Source organism: Nipponia nippon, unplaced genomic scaffold, assembly GCF_047370975.1.
Source record: "Nipponia nippon isolate SJK-2023a ecotype South Korea unplaced genomic scaffold, ASM4737097v1 scaffold_2, whole genome shotgun sequence".
Taxonomy (NCBI): Eukaryota; Metazoa; Chordata; class Aves; order Pelecaniformes; family Threskiornithidae; genus Nipponia; species Nipponia nippon.
Window position 1 is genome coordinate 15508673 of NW_028262336.1, and position 19170 is coordinate 15527842.

The 19170-nt window shown below is 40.3% G+C and overlaps 1 protein-coding gene across 8 annotated transcripts in view; it reads left to right on the forward strand.

The window, feature by feature from the left end:
- The window catches only part of CRYBG3 (crystallin beta-gamma domain containing 3), a 94769-nt gene that overhangs the window by 66056 nt on the left and 9543 nt on the right, over positions 1 to 19170 (forward strand). For 3 of the 8 annotated variants that reach the window (XM_087755829.1, XM_087755832.1, XM_087755831.1), the window contains 6 exons: positions 2308 to 2450; positions 3374 to 3500; positions 4491 to 4523; positions 8516 to 8625; positions 9147 to 9273; positions 18238 to 18377. In XM_087755829.1, the coding sequence (XP_087611955.1) occupies positions 2308 to 2450; positions 3374 to 3500; positions 4491 to 4523; positions 8516 to 8625; positions 9147 to 9273; positions 18238 to 18377 (680 nt within the window). Of the gene's footprint in view, positions 1 to 2307; positions 2451 to 3373; positions 3501 to 4490; positions 4524 to 6330; positions 6443 to 8515; positions 8626 to 9146; positions 9274 to 18237; positions 18378 to 19170 lie in introns of those variants that run through there. The other 5 variants (XR_015704412.1, XM_087755833.1, XR_015704413.1 and 2 more) reach the window with 5 other exon arrangements.

The window sequence follows — 19170 nt, forward strand, 5'->3', positions numbered from 1 at the left end:
TAGTGCTATGCAAAGCTATTCAGATGTTCCTGCGCCACGATGCTCAACATGACAGGTTCCACCAGAGCTTATTAGCGCTAGGAAGATCCAACCCATGTTTCTGTACACGTACCAGTGACTGCGGTTGAGCTGAGACATGAATTTAATTTCCTGACAAATAAAGGTTAGACATCACACACAAAAGAGGGATTGTTGCAAGTCACCCCTCCCCACCCACTGGTGAAGGTGTACACTCATGTAGACATACTGCAAGTTTTTGTCTGTCTTAAATATTTCTGCTGTGAACAGTCGCAAGCTCTAATGTGGGGATTTGGGGAGTGTTTTGAAAGCAGAGACAGAAAGGACTTGTAGAATTGTTTTTTTCCAGCTTACTGCCAGCTCTGTTATCAGCATCTATATTGGACATGCTGGAGTCAAATACAGGGCTTGTTCCTGAGGGCAGACCACAGTTTGTACTGTGTGCTGGTTTGAGGGACAGTTGCATTTGCTTCTATTCTGCAGTGTCAAATGAGAGAATCTGTGAAGATGGGGGATTGTCCATGGCTGTTGTGATCAGGGAAAGAGCAAAGTTTCTGAGTCTCTTTCAGTGGAGCAGAGTATGTTGCCTTTGGAGCTTTCCCACTAATGTTTTCAAGTCTAAAATCATTTGCCTTGGTCTGAAAGTCTGTTTTTAAGTATTTCTCCTATTGCTTATTGTAAGAGAAGCTGTAGTGAAAATTTAGGGAGGAAAAAAATGATGGCTGAATTTGAAACATGTTTTAAATGTAATTACAGTTATGGATATATTTCAGTATTTTAAATTCAGTCAAAGAAATTATGCACAGATTTGATCTAAATGGCTTTTCAGGAACTCTTGCAAAGTCCTTGCTTTAGGACCGTTAAGAGTAGCTGGTTTTCATTTGCACTAAAACTGCACTAGTATTTTTTTTTTTTCCCTAAAAAGTAGCCTGAAACTGCAGTTGTTCATGATGATTTTGCCAGACCTGGCACTTTAATTTCTAGTGTATACCTGAAGTAGTTACAACTTTTTAAATAAATGAAAGAAGGAGATGGTCAACACAGTAGGAAAACCAGTTTTACTACAGAATTTGTTCTGTCACTTTTCAGTGCCCTGTAAACAATGCAGAGAGGTTGAGCCACGTCAAGTGTTCATTCTAAACTTGGTTTTCATTATTCATTGTTGATTGAATCCTGTACAAAGGCATGGTGTCCTCTAAAGAGCCTGTTTGATCAGGTTCACCTGACCAAATGAATCTGGCTGTGTGCTTGGCCTGGCCTTAATTTCTAAGCATTTTTTGATTGTTGTAAGTCTTTGTTTTCTCAGTGTAGCCTTCAGCTCTGGTTGGTAGCTTGTAAATGCTACAGCAGCAAGTATTTAGTGTAATAATTCCTGTGATAGTGCCCTCATATGTTTGTGAATCTGTGTCGGCTCCTGTATTTACTTGATAGTCTTTTCTCTTGTTTGCAAGACTTACTTATTTTCAACTTACTATAACATTGCTGAATGTTTCAGAAACACTGAAATTGAATTGAGTTCATGCTTTTTGTTAAAAGTTAAAGGAATAAAGTGAATGGATTGTTGTTTTCCATTTTTCCAAGCAGTGACTGAACAGCGTGCTTAAAATTGCTAAGTGGTTAAAAAGTTGGAGATTTGAAATACAAATTCAAATAATCTGAAGATATGCAAATAATCTGGTCAAGCAGCTATGCTAGCTGAAAGCATAAAGCAATGTCACACGGCTGTATGAGAGAGAACATGACAGTGTTATGCAGGATTTATTTTATAGCTATAGTGGTTAGTCATATAATGGATGTATGCAAAAACTACGAATCCCTTGTGCTGGAAAGGTGGTCTTGCCCAGTCTTTTCCTCTGTGTGATTATTGCCTTGTCGCTGGGAAGGCATGAGGAAGGAGAACTTGAAGTAAAAGACTATAGTCATGGTAATGCTTGGAGTAGTAATTTGTGAAGCTGTTGGAAGACAAGTGCTAAATCCCCAACCCTTCTTTTTCCCACACAGGCATCTTTGCACTCTGTCATCCTCATAGAGGAAAGGATGGTGCTCAGGGGCAGCAGGTTCTTCCTCTCTTCAGTGGAAACCACTGAAGGCCATGTCAGATTGCCAGGCTTCCAGCTAGGCACTTCAATGCCAAACTATCCCGTAAAGATCCACACAAGGGACCTAAATCCCTTCACTGCTTTATAAAACGCTATCTTTCAGGCTACAACTCTTTTCCAAAATGTTTTATGTTGTAAAGTGTCACTGAGCTGTGACAGCCTGTCTTCTAACTCCTGTGCTGCCTTTTAGGATTTCATAGAGTCGTCAGTGGCACTTTTTCAGTCTGATGATGAAGATGGGAAAGCATTCGACATCGTCAATGAAGAAATCCCTGATTTGGAGCAGGCTGGATTTGGCCCAGAGACAAAGTCGATTCTTGTGAGAAGTGGAGTGTAAGTCTACTGAAATATATGGATGGAAGTATTAAGTATTTTTGTGCACAGCTGGGTTTGGGTACATCTTTTGACAGAATATATTTCACATGGTACAGGTGGTAAACATTTAAGGGAGAACAATGTTTCTTTCAGTTTCCTTGGTAAATGGAAGGAAAAAAAAAAAATCTTAGTTTTCACTAAATCCCATGCCTACACCTTGATTGGATCTGGGCATTCTTGTTACTAGAGAAAGCTTGTGATGTCCCTCCAGAGGTCACACAGGCTGTAGTTTCATGATAAAAGGAGCTTTGGCAGTAATACAGAAGAGGGATTTTAGGTGTGTTAAGAACTAGGATACCTTTTCAGACAGGCGGAGCCTGTACAGAAGGGATGAGCTCGGTCTCATGTAGTTGGGGGTTTCTTTCTTCTTAGATCACAACAGGGAAAGCAGGATGGGAGAAGCTTGAACAGCCAGCCACTGCAAGCTTTTGCCTTATCTCATCTTATCAAGGCTTCCTCCTTTACTTCTCTTTTCTCTTGCATCATTTTTCTTAAATCCAACTGGAGAAGTTGGAAGAAAGCCCTCGCTGGGGGATGTTGAACAGGTAAAGATTCAGCTGAGAGAGATTCAAAAACTTGTCAATTAAGTGTCTTTCCTCTGGGCTTCTAAGCAAGGCATCATGTCATGCTGAATGTATATTTGATAGAAAGGCAGAGACCAAAGTTGTATGTTTGTCAAAGTAGCATTTGCAAAGTAAAAGCAGAAAATCAAAGTGTGTGACAATTATGCGCCTCTCATTGGGTTTAATGTTACACTGTCTGTCAGACGGACTTATCAAGAAAACTCCAAAGAAAATTGTTCTATTTAGCTTGTTAGTATTTTCATCAAACTACACAGGAAAATATGATGTTTTCAGTTTAGTTTTTGTCTCATTCTCCAGGTGGGTTGCATATCAGCAGAAATATTTCTGTGGAGAACAATATGTATTGGAGAAAGGAAAATATAAATGTTTCTTTGACTGGGGAGGATCTAGTAAAATCATCATGTCAGTTCGACCTGTTAAGTTGGTGAGTTACCAGAACTTAAGGGGAAAACTTAAAAGAAACGAGACCTTTGGAGTTCAGACCATACAATAGTGTAATAATGTGGGCTGTGCAGTTTAATCCATTTGTCTGTCTATTTGGAAACAATTTAAAGACCCTTCTGAATGACATAATGAGTCTGTTCAGGATGGGGACTGAAATGGATGCTCTGGATCTTTCTATCTGTTGAGAAAATTGTCAGGGAAACTTCGTAAGAAGAACTTCCCTTTGGCAGACTGCATTCATGGAAAGAATAACCTGGCCTGGGAAGATTAATTTGCCTTAAAGCGTAGTAATTTATCATGCCTAATTGATAATGGATATAAAAATACTTGAGAATTTATCTGGCCCCTACTGTTGTTGTATAATAGAAGTCTGATTTTTTTTTTTCTTATTTTTATGCTAAAATATTTGTAATACATACAGTGAATAAAGACAGGAAATATTTTCAGCCCATTATTAAATCCAAGGTAGTGCAACTTGCCTAAATAGATTAGTGCCAGAACTGTCAAAACCCTAATGCAAAACAAAGACAATCCTCAGTAATAAGTAAGTAATAAATGATACTACTGCACTGAATATAGGAAAGGAACATTTAACCTTATTTTGAAGAGCACGTGTTGAAAGAGGTGTCACAGTCTTCTGTTTTTAATTCTGTCTTTTTTCCAAGACGTAGACTCAAAAATAAATGCAGAGACATTTACATGAACTCTAATCCACATTATGTAAACTAATTAATGCTGATGCAAGTTCTCTGTGTGAAAGGCCCCTGAACAGTCAGGCAGGTAGTCATGAGCTTACGAGCAGCTGGTGGCAGAGGCTAGGGAAGAGAATTGTGCCCAGAGCCTGGGAAGTGTGTTTTTCTCTGCTCTTGAGTTCATAATTAACAAATTTCAAGAACTTGACATGTCTTGTAGGAAATTAATTGTAATTAATTTTATTTATTTATATGCATGTATATATTTATTATTGCAGGAACCGCTTGGAACGAATGAGCCTCCACATTTGGTATGTTGACGTTATGTAACAGTCACTAGTACTAAACTACATTTAATAATTAAATACAGGTAATCTTGAATGTCTTCCTTTGTTACTTCAGTGATATTTCAGTATTACCATCTTCATACAGCAGACCATTGATGGAGGATACTGGTAGATGTATAAGGGTTAAGTTTGCTAATGTTCTGCTCTTTGCTTTATTCCAGATCATACCCTTTAGTATTCTGTCCTCAAAAATGCGAGCAGTTCAGTAGGTTTTGAGTGACTTTGGGTCTCTATAGCTATTTATTTTCTTCTTTGCTTCCTGCTTCTGCAAACTTGCTATCACATGCATTCATCTTTCTCTTTGTGGCATATTTTCTTTCCATTATTTTGCATTGTACCTGGTTTGTCACTACCTTATTCACATATGAGGTGAAGAAGAAAGTATAAACTGCAGAAAATTGAACTGCACCCTTCAAACCTGGAGATGCATCAACAGGAGAGGTTGGGTTTTTTAGTCTTGTATGCTGGTAGCTCTGCTTTTCATAGTCTCCCAAGCATGTATAGCTGCTCCTGAAGGAGCAGGCACCATTTGCTCTGTGCTTCCCTTTTCCTCACAGTAACATATGACCTTAACTGAACACATCCTGATTATAATAAATCTATGATAAATCTCTTCTATGATACGTTCTGACAATTTCCCTGAAAGTTGTGTCTAACTTGGTGACAACTTAGAAAGCGGTCCCTATAATTCACTTTTAGTCTCAAGAACGAGTTAGTTTAGGCTTTAACACTTTTGGTCCTTGTCTTACAAGGTTATGTCCCATTAATGTACCTTTGTGATATCTTTCTAAAACAAAAACCTGCTATTAGTGTTTGTGCTCATCACCAAGCGTGGTCTGTGTCTCCCGCAACGTACTGTCCCAACAGGGCTCTCCTCCCTTCCTGCATTAGTTGTTTGATTTCTCTTTTTCTGTCCTGGAGTATGTTGCTGGCATGGGTGATGATCTAAGTGGTTATAAAGTCATAGAATGATAGAATCGTTAATATTGCTCTCTCTATGATATGCTTTTAATTAAGCAAATTTGGAAGACTTTATTTCAAGAAACATGACTTTTTTCAGACAAGAGATACTTTAGAGCTCAATGGTTCTGTTTTAGAAAACTTAAGTTTGTCATCTGGACACAATTTTACTCTTTCTTGCTTGGATGGGTATAGCCATAAGCGCGTGGGAAATACATGCATTGTGTTACTTAGGTTGACCACACCCTTTTTTTTCTCCAAGTATTCTAGTTCTACAATTTTATGATTAACCCAGGACTACAGGAAATGTTTCCTGTCTGAAGACATAATTGGTGTATTATTTTAGTCTTAAACACTGATTTCCTGCCAGACCTATTCATATGGCAGTTTGCGGCCAAATCCGAAGACTTGTAAGTACGTTCGCAGTAAGGCCTTGGTAAATGATATCAGATAAAATAACCGAGTCGGAAGAAACCGGTGGGATCCAAACAGTTGAAGATCATTTTCTCTCTATCTTCATTTCTTCTATTTTTTTCAGGACCTCCCAAAAACTATCCTTTGAGTGCTTTAATCCAGTTTTGCAGACCTTTACGATCAATTCAAACTTTTGAAGTTTCAATAAATTGTGCTTTACAGTCTTTTTATTTCCAGTAATACGTGAAAAAGAACCTCTGTGTGCGTGTATGCACAGTCACCTTTAAATACTGACATGTACTAGATTGTGTTTTGCCTTTTGTGTTCTCTAATAGCAGTCTTTAACACCATTTGTAGAAAATACTATCCTGATTTATCACAATCCTGTTTTTCATAGGATTCTGCCCTAAAGCTAGGGAAAGAACAACATCATTCATATTGCTACAGTTCTTTTAGGAGGGAAAATATTTTTGACTAAGTTTTTATGGGAAAACATATAATCACTTTGGGTAAGTAAAGGACAGTCTTTTGGATAAATATGAAGAATTTCCCATTCAGAATAAAATAAAAGTTTCCATGTATGCAACAGTGTCTTAGTTTGGAACTTCAAAGCATGGTGCATATGAGCTGGCAAATCCTTAAGCATCCTGATGTTTGACCCTTGTATAAGCCCTGTACTGGTTATTTTGAATGATTATACATTCTCCCGCCTTTAATAAACATATGTCTGAGCGAAGGGAACTGTTTTCACTGTCTACAGGAGTGTGTCTGTCTTCACTTCTGTTTTTAGTTGCTCGTCAGAAATTTAAAAGCAACTAAACTTTCTTAAATCTCTCAGTAACTCCCCTGACCTTTTCATCCTGCCAGGCTCCCTAATAAACAAAGTACATATAACGTAAGAATGCCTGAAGCCACCACCTCTAAAAAGCCACGCATTTTATTTATTAAAAATAAAACTTGGTTTTGCCCAGCAAGAACAAAGCCTCTTTCAATAGCAGCTGACTTGTATGGATGATTTAGGAAGCAGAGATAATTGCTGCGATAACTTGTATTTGTATTTTAACATGCTGTCTGTTGACTTTTTAGGAAGCGAAACCTCGTATAGTAATATCAAACCCTGATGAAGTAGAGATAGCTGCAGTTTGAGACTAATTGCAGATATGCAGTGTTTTCACTGAGGAATCAGTACTTCACCCCAGCTTTTGTCAAATTAAAACCATCATTCATTATTAGATATTTTCTGTATGAAAATGAGTTATAGATCTTTTTTAAAAGCCTCACATAGCATCTGGCCTATGAAAGAAAGCGTATATGTATATATATTCCTTTATAAAGAGCTTTGAGATAAGTGGGTAGAAAATACTATGTAATTACAGCTTAAATAGATGCCTTGTGACATAGCAGTGCAATTACATTTACAAAAAAATCGGTTACGCTTTATTCGTTATGTTGTAGCTGATTTGTGTTCTCCAATTTGCAGTTACAGCATGCCAGGCCAGGTTAAGCCTGCCTTGTTCTTTCTAACAGGAAACATATTCATGTCTTTTAAAAACATAGACTGAGCTTTTCCATAAAATCATTTGCTGATCCTTGCGTTTGGCCTTCTTGCTCTGTACTGGCAAAAGCATTTGATTTCTTTTCTTTGGCAGGAAGCTAGCCAATTTGGGGCATGGAGGGGGAAGTAGCTCTCGCTGCAGCAGCCCATCGTGTTTTTCTTCCATTACAGAAGATGAGCTGTTCCCTTGATACAGTTAAATTTTTCATTCTTTTCCAGCCTCTCTTTCAAGCTTTAAAGTGAAATTCACCTCAGTTACACAGTGGCGGCCCAAGGGTACAGAATTCTAGGCGACTTTGCTATAGATCATAGGCTATATCATACTGCTTTTTTCCTTTTTTTCTTTTTTTCTTTTACTGCAACATTTCAGCCTTATTGCTTTTTCAGGGTGAATTGATCACATCTTCCTGGTGGGGTATGGTTCAATGTGGCTTGAAGTTCTTCACCACGATGTGTAAAAACAGCTTAGCTGAACTTCAGAAGTTCATGGTGCATCTACTAGGCTGTACTCGGTTCCCCCGAAAATTCTCCTGCTAGTTCTTAAGTGAGAAACTACCTGCCATCACTGTGGTTACAGAAGATTTCAAGGCACTTTGTCAACAGTAACCCTGTGTCTTTTGACCAACATTTCCCCGTCCTGTTTTGAACACTGGATTGCTGAGCTGTAGCAAGAGTTAGCTGCAGTTCAGGGATACTTTGGCTGGAAAATAACATCCTTCAGTCTTAGCCTTCTCTTTTTCTCTGGGCCCTCTCCTGCTGCAGTTGAACTTATGCTTCATACCGCTACCTTAGCATCACTGGGAAGCATCCTGTACCAGGGCCAGAGACGATAAAACACTTGATCTTTCTAAAAATAAAGCAGCTGTGGAAATGTAAGAGATTCCTTAAATGAGAATTCGTTCTATTTATTGTATCTTTGTGAATTGAATGGATGCTTTCCTAAGAGCGCAGCTATTTCTGTTTACATTAATGATAATGCATTTGTTTTCCTTCTAGTCATTGGTTCTGTTTTGTTTTGTTCTTGTAGCTCAAAGCTTTCAGTAATACACATTTCCAAGGAGCATGTATAGATTTCACAGCAGAAGTTTCTGATTTTACATCATTCATACCATGTTCTTTTAAGGTTCTTCGGGGATGGTAAGTCTGTTGTTTTACATGCCACCATTTTAAGTAATATGGACATTTTTTTAACCACTACTAAATTTCTGACAGCTGAAAGTGCATAACACATGCCCATCATATTCCATCATGTCTTAGACCCTTTGTCTTGCAATACGTCTCAGTAACCGTTGTCCTGTCATTGGTTTGGGTAGTATGCATTTGGTTTCCCTGTGGGAAGCTTGCACAGTTACTGCGATTCTTTTTTTAACTCCAGTTAGAATTTATTCCAGATTTTGAGAACGTGGTACAGTAGAAGTGTCTGCATTCCACTCACGTCGTTTGACTCTGGAACTGAGATTTCTGTACCACATGATTTCATTCTGCTGGTTTGGTTGCTTTGTCGCATAGCCTTTCAAGTCACCTTACTTTTAAGCTTAAGAAGAACAAACAGATTTTTTTATTCCTTACTTCCTTAGCAAATATTAAATCTTGAAAAAAACCTTACTGTTAATAAGCAGCTAGAGCAGCTAATCTTTTTTGTTACATTATTCTTGCAGTTGGCTCCTGTATTACCAAGGGGAAATCACTGACAATCACTGTGTGCTGGAAGAAGGCCTCTATGTTGACCTCAGTTCCTGTGGCTGCCCGACTGCTACAATCAAATCCCTCAAGCCTATTCAATATGTAAGGACTTTATTGAAAAAAAAAATAATGTTTTGGAACTCTTTTCCTAGTCAGATGTCTGAAACAAGTGCTTGCGCTAAACAGACTCCCACTCAGGGAAAAGAGTGAAGTTTGTTTTCTTGGCTTATGGGATTTTTTGGGTTCGGAACAAGCCAGGCTGCGTGCATGCACGCATGTGGTCACTTGTAGGCACGTGCTCTTGGGTATTCTGGGCTGAAAGTTTCTCTCTTTTGTACGGGTTGCATTGGTTGGCATTTTTCTGACTGGTCTTTATAATACAGCTCAGCAGGCTTAGTACGCAGTGAGACGTTTTGTCATGCTGTCTAAGCATATGGGGCTTCTTTTATTAGGCCTACAGCCAAGGTTCGGTCTTAAAGCAAAGTACACACAGACGACACGAAAATTGAAATTACAAGGTAGCAGATACTTGCCATAATGCTGTTTCATTTACTAACTATTTTACAGAAATATAAAAAAGGTTTTCACCTCCTAATGGCATCTCAAATCATGGCTCAATAAAGTGGTATAATACACCACGCATGTGGCCTGTGAGCTGTGTATGACACATCAGATAGTCCAGTCCAAAGCTCATGTGGCCATCCTCTCTCGTGGTGACTTCTGAGATACAGGACAAGTACTTATTACGCATGCATATAGTCTTCCTGTGACTTTCAGGTCACGTTGGTTGTACTACCCAAGCACACAGCTTGCAGTTAAGTGACCTATTGTAGCAGTAAGGTGAGATATGAGGTCCTCTGTGGCCAGGAGGTTGGAGGGGAATGCATTGTACTATCCAGTACAAGATAGATACAGCCTTTTGTACATCCTAGTGTAATCCTGCACACAGGACATGTGCCTCTGGAGTCTTGCTGTCATATCTGTGCCTTTGTCCCATATGCTCCTATGCATAAGCATCAAAGATAAGCTGGCCATAATGCTGTTGGTAAAAGAGAAGCAAGTGGCTGCTCTGCCCACTCCTCTCTAGCACTGACCAACTTCTCCAAAACACTTCCTCCTTCCCTGATCACAGAACGCAAACTCAGTCTATGTGACACACGCCCTTCAATGTAACTCTTACAAAACTAGACTTTAAAGATTACTCAATTCAGTTTTCTTCAAATATTAGGTCCTTTTTTCCATTTGTTAACAGATTAAAACAAACAAACAACAACAACAAAAAAACCATCCCTCCAAAAAAACCCACCAAACACCAAAAGCCATGGGCATGGTAGGAAGGATGTATAACTCGAATTTGAGAGCTGGTCTTTTCACTAGATCACATAGATAGAGTGACTTAAGTGGAGCTGTAGCTTCCCACCTGCTGAGAGCCTGGTTTTCAGATTAAAGATCTCCTTTGCACATTAGGGTTTTGGACTCTGCTCTGCTAAATCAGAGTGAAGTTTTGACATGAAATGGTAAGTCTCGTCCAAATCCCCCCCGCCTGTAATCTCACAGGGAAGTAACTATGCAGTTTGGCATAGCAGAAGCTACTGGCAGCCCTTGATTACCGAGGGCCAAGCCCTGGGAGAAGCGTGTTTGGCAGGCTGCATGTGGGAAGCTTACACATGTCTTCCTGTACTTTGTAAGTGGCTTGCACCTCTTAGTTCAGTTCCTCTCTTGCAAATAGGAGCCCTTGTATTTCACAAAATCAAGGCACTAAACAGCATAAAATGCTATTGAACCACACCTGTTTTACAAATAGAAATGCCCTCATCAGCCCCCAACACATTGTGTACGCTAATCGCACAGGAGAGTGCTCAGAGGCATTGTGTAGTACAGACGTGATGTTAAGCATGCAGCAGTGAGTTTGGTCAGTGGTCAGAAACAGCCGCAGTTAATTCTGTGCATTGTCTGCAATGCACTGTTCTTGGAACAGAGCCCTTTTTATTACAAGATATTTCTGTTAGCTCATTCAAGAGAGCAGCAAGCATATTCCCAAGTGGAATTGTTGTATAGCTTTATTGAATTCAGTTGTGACGTTGGGAACTCCTTCCATTATTCAGCTTTAAATACCAGCCCGATTTCAGACCTAAGGTGTGTATCTCGATAGCTCACGTGTAAGAGGAAGAATGTTTAACCCCGACACCAAGCCCCGAATGTGCATTGTCTCTTGCGCTCCTTTAAGTGAGATGTATCTGCTGCAAGTGTAACTGTTGGAAGACTCTCACGCCGGAGGGGAGCCACGTGTTGCTTCAGTGTGTGAGGTTTCTGCGTCCCAGATGTTGACTAGAAGTAGAGGCCCATGTGTGGCACTGGTAGAGGGGGAAAAAAAATACGTTTTTAGCATACGACTCGTAAGGCTAGCTCGTTACCAGCCTTTGAAAACAATCCAAGTCCCTTCACTGGTGTAGGTGTGGTCCAGCTCTATATTTTAGAAGTAGATTGTTTCAGCCAGTCCTTTGGGATAGGAAAACAAATCTGCTGGAGGAAATAGGGACCCGGGATCTGGGTATTCCCTTTCTAATTTGCAAGACTGTAATGATAATTAACCATATGCTACCTTGATATTGTACCGCTGAGTGAAGTCCCAACTCTGGGCCTTTATCTGCAGGGTGTATATAAGAATATAGATTCTTTGTGTAGAGCTAACTCCAAAGTAGCTGTGAAACGTAGAGGTTAGCACAGGCCACTGACACCTGTGGGGTGTGCGGCCCAGCTTGGCTGGGCACCCACACTGATTTCTGCATCTGACCCTCAATCAAGATGCCCTTTGTGTTCCTATCTGTTCTAGTAACTCAAAGGAACATCTAGGAATGTTTTTGCCTTCAGTGTAACTTTTTGAGTTTTCACTTAAAATCTGCAACAGTTTTGAGGGGCTTTTTAGATGTTGTCAGCTGCCACAAGATTTCTGGGCTGTCCGTTTTGGAAGAAAAATTTGAGGATTAAAGTTATGTATTTGTAGTACTCCTTCATAGCATGGGTGTGCTTTTGTGACTTGACGGAACAACGCTGTAAGGTGGCAGTGGGATTGTTGTGACTGAGTGAGGTAACAGGAATGCCCTAATCAATATGAAACAGCTAAGAACTTCTGCAAAGCCTTGACTGATTTTTTTTAAAATAGAACAACCAATTGAAGATAAGGAAAGGATTTGAGGTAATAGTTTGTTCTCTGGAAAATGCAGCTTTGATGCAAACAAATATAGCAAATGTTCTAAATGAAAAAAGTGAGGATTTTTTTTTTTTTTTTTTTTTTTTAGGAAAGTAAGCTTTTGAGTTTTCAGTTTGAAAATTGCCAGAAATATAACTTGCTTGTATAAGAGCTTAATTACATAACAAAATGAAAAATCTCTTTCTAAATCACTGAGTTAGCCCAATTAAAATAGAAAAAACCCAAAACTTTCAGAGCAACACAAAATTAATTTGGATAAGAAAACAGGCTCAGACTAGCGGTGGTCTGGTTTCTTCACTGCGATGACAGTATTTTAGGCTGGCTAGCTTTTGTTCTAACCTTTAGCTCTCGGAGGGATGTTTTATGGGTTCTTTGTGGAAAAGTGAAGTTGTCATCATTTAAGTATGGCATGCTACCCCCACCCCCTCCGCGCACACGCTCCCCCATTTCTCAAGAAAAATGGTTCCACTTTGGTTATTTCCCCATTTATTATGCGCCGGCGTCATAGAGGAATTAAGCACATCTTTGTAACCAGTTTCCTCTGCTGTTCGTTCAGGAAGTAGCAAAGCAAAAGCTAGGCAGGTTCATAAGGAGAGAGGGAAAGGTGTTCCTTTATTCCCAAGAACCTCTTTTCCATCTTGGCCTATTCTCCGAGGTGTATCATACTTGAACTAAATCCTTAGGAGGCCCTACCTGTATTTTTTCCCTGCTGTTCCATTTCGCTCAAATTCAGACTGGATTGTTTTGTCCTTCCAGGAGCGTTTAGGAAAAGCTGTAGGTTAGTGAGAGGATACAAAGAAGGAACAAAGCATATCTGTACCTTGATAATGAGAAAATAATGTCCTTTGTTTTCAGTATTCTGTGAAAAAAAAATAGCGTTGTAGTACCCGTGTATTAATCTAGATTGCATATTGAATGGCGATGTGTTACATAGCCTCTTCCCTTCTGCAAAGGGGAATGCTTCTGAAAGACCAATGTACGATTTTGTAAGTGGGGAAAATATGCTAAAAAGCGTATCTCACAGGAACGTTATTTCTCTTAGTGAACAGGCAGTTACACGCTTCGGATGCCCACTTAACGTTACAAGGGTACACATCTATTTAGTAGTGGTAGTAACACTGGAACTAATGTAACTTGCCTCTCATTGTCTCCTTTCATCTAAAAATCCCAAAGCATTCTTTAAGAAAAGCTTGTTGATGAAATTTGCTGATATTGTTGTTAATAGCCATTCTGCAGGCGGGTAAAAGCATAGCACAGAGTAAGGGTTGCTGCAGAGGTGCAGGTTTCCACGCCTGCATCAGCAAGGGCTTGCCATTCGCATTGCCATGAATTCATGAAAAGGAAAGCGTGGGCTGCTCGCCTGGCAGCAAGAGAGCGGGTGAAGTCAGCTGGGCCATTTATAGGGCCATGGTTGCTTACTGGGGCATTTGTCCAGTGTTTGTTGCTTGAAGAAGTTAATCTTTTGGGACAGAGACCCTTACAAGATGCTCTTACAAAGAGGAGTTCAGCTCTAATGCTGCCATTTCTCAGGCGTGTTGTTTTGTCAAACTCCCTGTAATATTTGGTGTGACTTACATGGACAAGAGTATCCCGGGTTGTTGCAGTGAGCAATTAGTTTTCCTTCCAAAACAGTAACTTCATCCCTAAAGTTAAACCAGTCTCATAGTTTCTAAAAACGAAAATGAGATCTGGGTTGTAAGTTGTGCAATGTTTTGCTTTTATTTTTTTTTTCTCTCTCTTTTCTTTTGAGGCATTCATTGTGCTTGCTCTGATCAGTCGTGATAGTTCCTGTATTTCTATGTTGATTGTCTTTCCTAAGTTAAATACAGGTATTAACTAGTCTCCCCAGCATTCCTGTGAGGCAAATAATGAAATCAGATACGAAAATTAATTGGTGTTTCCCAGGGCCAGGCAATGAGTCATTTTGTGTAGCTGGGACTGGACCGTGGGTGTTACTGTCGTCCAACACCGTGTTCCTCTCCCTCAGCCAGGCATCCTTCCCACGCTGAAGGGAGTAGCCAGGCGAGCGCAGCTTCAGTACAGACGGTTGTAAATGATAAGTTAGCCAAGACTGAAGAGTAAAGATTTTTCCAAGGATGTTGTAATACAGCTGTGGAGTCTCCTCCGGTTAAGGCTCTGGTGAATGCTGTTTGCAACAGGTCAGCAGGGATGCGAAGTATGGAAACATACCAGCCCTTGCCATGACTGGGTTACAGTCATGCTTTAGTCTGGCCCCATGGATTTCTTTCTTTGGCTTTATTAGGCTTTCCCATCAAAGTCTGCAAAAAAAGGTGCAAGGAAAAATATGTTTTGGGGTGAGCCCTTCTCAAAAGGGCTTTATCAGTAATAATTTTCACAAAATTCATAATGAAAAATTATCTGTATGTTATCCATAGCTAAAACTATATGTGTTTTTATTATAAGCATGTGTGCAAATTCACTTGTGCACTTGATATTCAGTTGTAGCACCTTTTGGTTAGCTTCTTGGTGTCTGTACACTATTGCTTTTCAGTGGGTGAAGCACCTAAGCCTTGCACTGAAAACAAAAGGCGTTTGAAAGGAGGCTCATCTTGCACTGATCTTTGTTTAATATCAGACAATTCAGGCTTGTATTGCATTTCTTTCTGAACTGGGAAAGTATAAAATTCTGAATTGTGAAAAATTTGTAGTGCACAGCTTCTCTCTGTTAAAAAAAGGTGGAAGCCATTGAGTGGAAAGTCTGAGCTGAGTTGAACTGTGCAAGAGAATTTCAGTGTGTTGATTTCCATGGCTTACCTTTCAGCCTCTGAAATCACACCATGGGGAGGGAAAAAAGCTGTGTCGTTTTCATGGCATCACGTGCTGTATTAGCCATAGACTACCACACCTGTTAAGTAAAGAATATCACTGTATTTAATAGTTCACAAGGCTGCTTATATCTTGAAATGCTATGTAAATATAGCCCTCCTTAATCATCGGCCTCTTGAATATATTAAATCTCTTCAAGTGTCTGCCTGGACGCTGTCATTGAAAAACAGGACAGGCAAAACCTCTTGAAACTTTATTCGTGCTGGTTTAAGCAAGGCAATTAGTTCCTTAATGCACAAAGATCAGGTTAAGTAATTCCTTATATATATAGTGCTTTGTCATTCTTGCAATTGGTAAGCTTTCCCCAAAGGATGGCATTTCAGGTATTTTACTTGAAATAACTATGAAGGGAAGCTAAGGTAATCCTGGCCTAGGCATGGCAATGACTTGCCAGTCATGGATAAATGTAGAAGTCTTTAGCTCACCTTTCAAAATCAGGGACTAGGATCCACCTACAGCAATGCCACAATCTGAGGTTGTCCCCTCTCATACTCTCTGTCCGGTTGCCCTTCCTCCGGCTTTCGGAGAGCCCCGATCCTCCCTGGGCTGTCAGGACAGGACCTTGGTGAAGAAAGCTGATCCGGTCAGTCTCGCGCTTATCTATTGGTGAAGACTTTTCAGCCTGAAAATGGGTGAAAGTGCATCTCAGCGTTGTGCGAGGAAGGGTGGGAGCAAGATGCCTCTGTAGTAAAAGGTAACAGCATAGCCTCAAAACCTTGTTCTTTACTGTTGGTAGTTTCCATGGAGCTATGAAAACAAAATCAGAGAAAAAAGCCAGGCCAAGTCACTGCTGCCAGCTGTTGGTGTAAAACAGTATATATAAAGTGAGTAATCAGCTCATTGCTCTATATATGGTTATGGAAATATGAGAGCTTCAGTGCTTGAGACAGCAGCATGTTTTCTTTTTCTGTGCTTCACGTCTGTGCCAAGATCAGTGGAGTCCCTCTGAGGTCTCACTGGAAAGGTGGCGTCAGTCCTTGTGTGTGTGTGTCATAGATGCAACGTCCGCCGCATACCGGCAGGCTGGGACTCTGAGCAACTGGACAGGGCTTTCTCAAGCCCATTGAGTTCAAACAGTCTCAACCACATGAGAGCTAGAGTCATTTTAATTCACCGGTTTGCTGTTCTGATTCCTGCTGTGTAAATGGATATGCTGGATCAGATGACTTGTCCATCTAGTACAGCATCCCTGTCTCTTAACATATGGAATATTGCAACAGCAGGATAAATTTTAGGCTTTGGTAACAATGTCTAACAACAAGGATGTCAGGTGGTGTTCCCATGCTTATTAATGCACTTGTGAACGTTTTCTCTGTTGGACCTGTTCTGGACATGGCTTCTGGTCTCTGCTCAGGTAAAAGCCAGTACCAAGGGAGTAGGCTCTTGCAGACTGGAGTACGATGATACTGCTTTGCTGAGCAAAGCAACCTGAAAAGTAGCTGCCTGCACTAGGTCTGCTGGTCTAGATTTCAAAGTAAGCCTTTAGACACACACTGTAAATTTAACCCACCTCATCCAGCAGAAGGCAGGTGGGAAGAACTGACGTTCCAAAATAAAAACATTACGGGTTTTAATCCCTTTCTGGTTTGTAACATGAGTTTTTTAGGAGTGCCATGGGCTTTAAAAATCTCTCCAGGTGGATGATCCCAGGGTCCTCTTTAAAATGTCTCAGCAAACTCCCTGTCCATGCAGTGTTGCATGACTTATATCGTCCCTGCACTGGTTGGCAGAGGAAAGCGATCTTTCTGAGGCAGGATTTGAACAACCGGCTGCATACCAAGTGCACTGAGTCAGTGCCAGTAAATTCATAGGTCCTGAATCACCACTGAGCTCTTTAGAGACACTTCACTACAATACATGCGCCTCTTCAAACATGAAAGTTAAAGTTAATTCAAGATTTTGTTTCATTCGTTCCACCTGAGGCCATATCTTCGCTGCAGAAGAAATCCTACCTTTTGCCTGGGCCGGCTATCTCAGCGTAACGTCTCCTAAGAATAAGATGACTTCCCTGGAGAGGCTGCTAACTGAAGCAGTTATTCAGACCTATATTCCCTCTTCCTTCACCAGCTGCATCAAGATATAAATTACAAGTGCTTATGATTTTGGTTATGATACTTCCCTTATGGTTTTAGGTTAAAAATGCTGAAAAATTGTACAAGTGTTCCTTGTACTAAGGCACAGACTTTGTGTATTTAAATCTGTTCCCTCTGTGCTTTTCTGCTGATCTTACAGCTGTACCACATTTTTGTGCAAACTGATCTTTTATTTGCTTTCATAGGCAATCTCTCAACTGTAGAAAAGGACATTAAGTGAAAAAATGTTTCTATTCTACATGAGATTGAAGGGGTTACTAATTACGCTATTTCTTCAAGATTGTCAGAAGAAAAATAGGAACGTCTGTTAAAAACACTGAGAACTTTTAAGTTCTGAACATTTTTAAGCTTTTCCAGTTTGTAGATCCCTAAGATTTTTCCAGTGAGCCACTGCTAATTGAAGTCTATGGACAATAGACTTGTGATTTGCCTCACTACTTTAGATGCAATCTGCAGATCACCCTGAAAACTACTGCTGCAACCCGTTCCATCAATAAATAATTAAACTGGATTTATGAAAAGGAATGAAAGCCCTGATGATACAAATCGGATCAAAAAGAGATTTTTAAAATGCAGACAGAGGCACCTCTGCATCTCGAAGCGACTCACTATGTCTGGCCTGTGTCAGTGGGGCACTATGCCTTGACGACAAAGCCACTGATAAATCCAGTACGTTTCAGCTCTGTGTGCTTTGTTGGTGGATGTACGGGGGTTTTTTTCTTGCTGTTATATTTGCTGCGGGAGCATGATCTAACGCAAAAGCATGTGGAAATTAAGCTGAAGTGGGCAAATGTGTGCGTCATCGTCATGCCTAACAACTGAAGTTAGACTATTCCTAGTAAAACTTTGCCTTTTTTTTTTTTTTTTTTTTTTTTTTTTCTTCTTCTTCCCTCTTCTCTCTCCTTCCCTGCCTAGGTTTTTGCAGAGCCCTCCATCAGTCTGTTTGCTCTGGAATGCTGCAAGGGCAGAGAGCTGCACTTCAGTGAACCCATCAATTCTGTTTTGAATGAGGACCTTCATTTTTACACTCAATCTGTATGGGTGAGAAGTGGATTGTAAGTATGGAAGAAATATTCTTGTCAGTTTTGCATTATAGGAGCTAATACTGAGCATGCATTTTCTCCCAATTACTGCCTTTTTTCATAGGATGTGTTTTACATTCTAACTTTTATTCTGAGACAACATAAAATCCTAAAATGCAGTTGAATGCTAGACCCACTTCTTGTATCAGGACCCAAAATGAACAAGAACTCTGGGCAGAGGGTGTATTTCCCCGTGTAAGAATCGTCCTTTTATCCCTATACAGTAACGAACAATAGAGCCTGTTGTTCAAGCCAGGAACCAAAAGTAAGTTAGTTTTGATTGCTGACTTACAAAGACAGGTAGAGTAAACTTGGACTGCCTTTATTAACTGGCTGTAAAATGCCTGCTATAAACTGCAGTGATTTAACTTAAACCGGTGTGGCAGTTCAGTGAAGCTTGATGTGCTGATCGGCTGCCAAAGGGGCAGCAACTTCTGAGAGAAGCTCAGGGTGGATCGGACAGCTGGAACAGCAGTTTGCTTCTGTTATTAGTTTAATCTCCCTCCATGAGTGTGAATACACACCCAGGGTCTTCTGTGAAAACCATTTTACATCGCAGAAGTGACCTTCGAACCTGTTCTGCATCTACCCCTTTCGCCTTTTGGAGAAACTCCCAAGTATTCTGTCTTGACCAGGTTTTCAGCCTCCACATCCACAGCAACAACAAATAACTTGCAGAGTCTCATCCTGCAACTGAGACTGACTGGAAGCTGCTGTTCTTCTAACGTGACACACGTTTCCTGTGTTTAGTTTTAGCCTTTTCCCC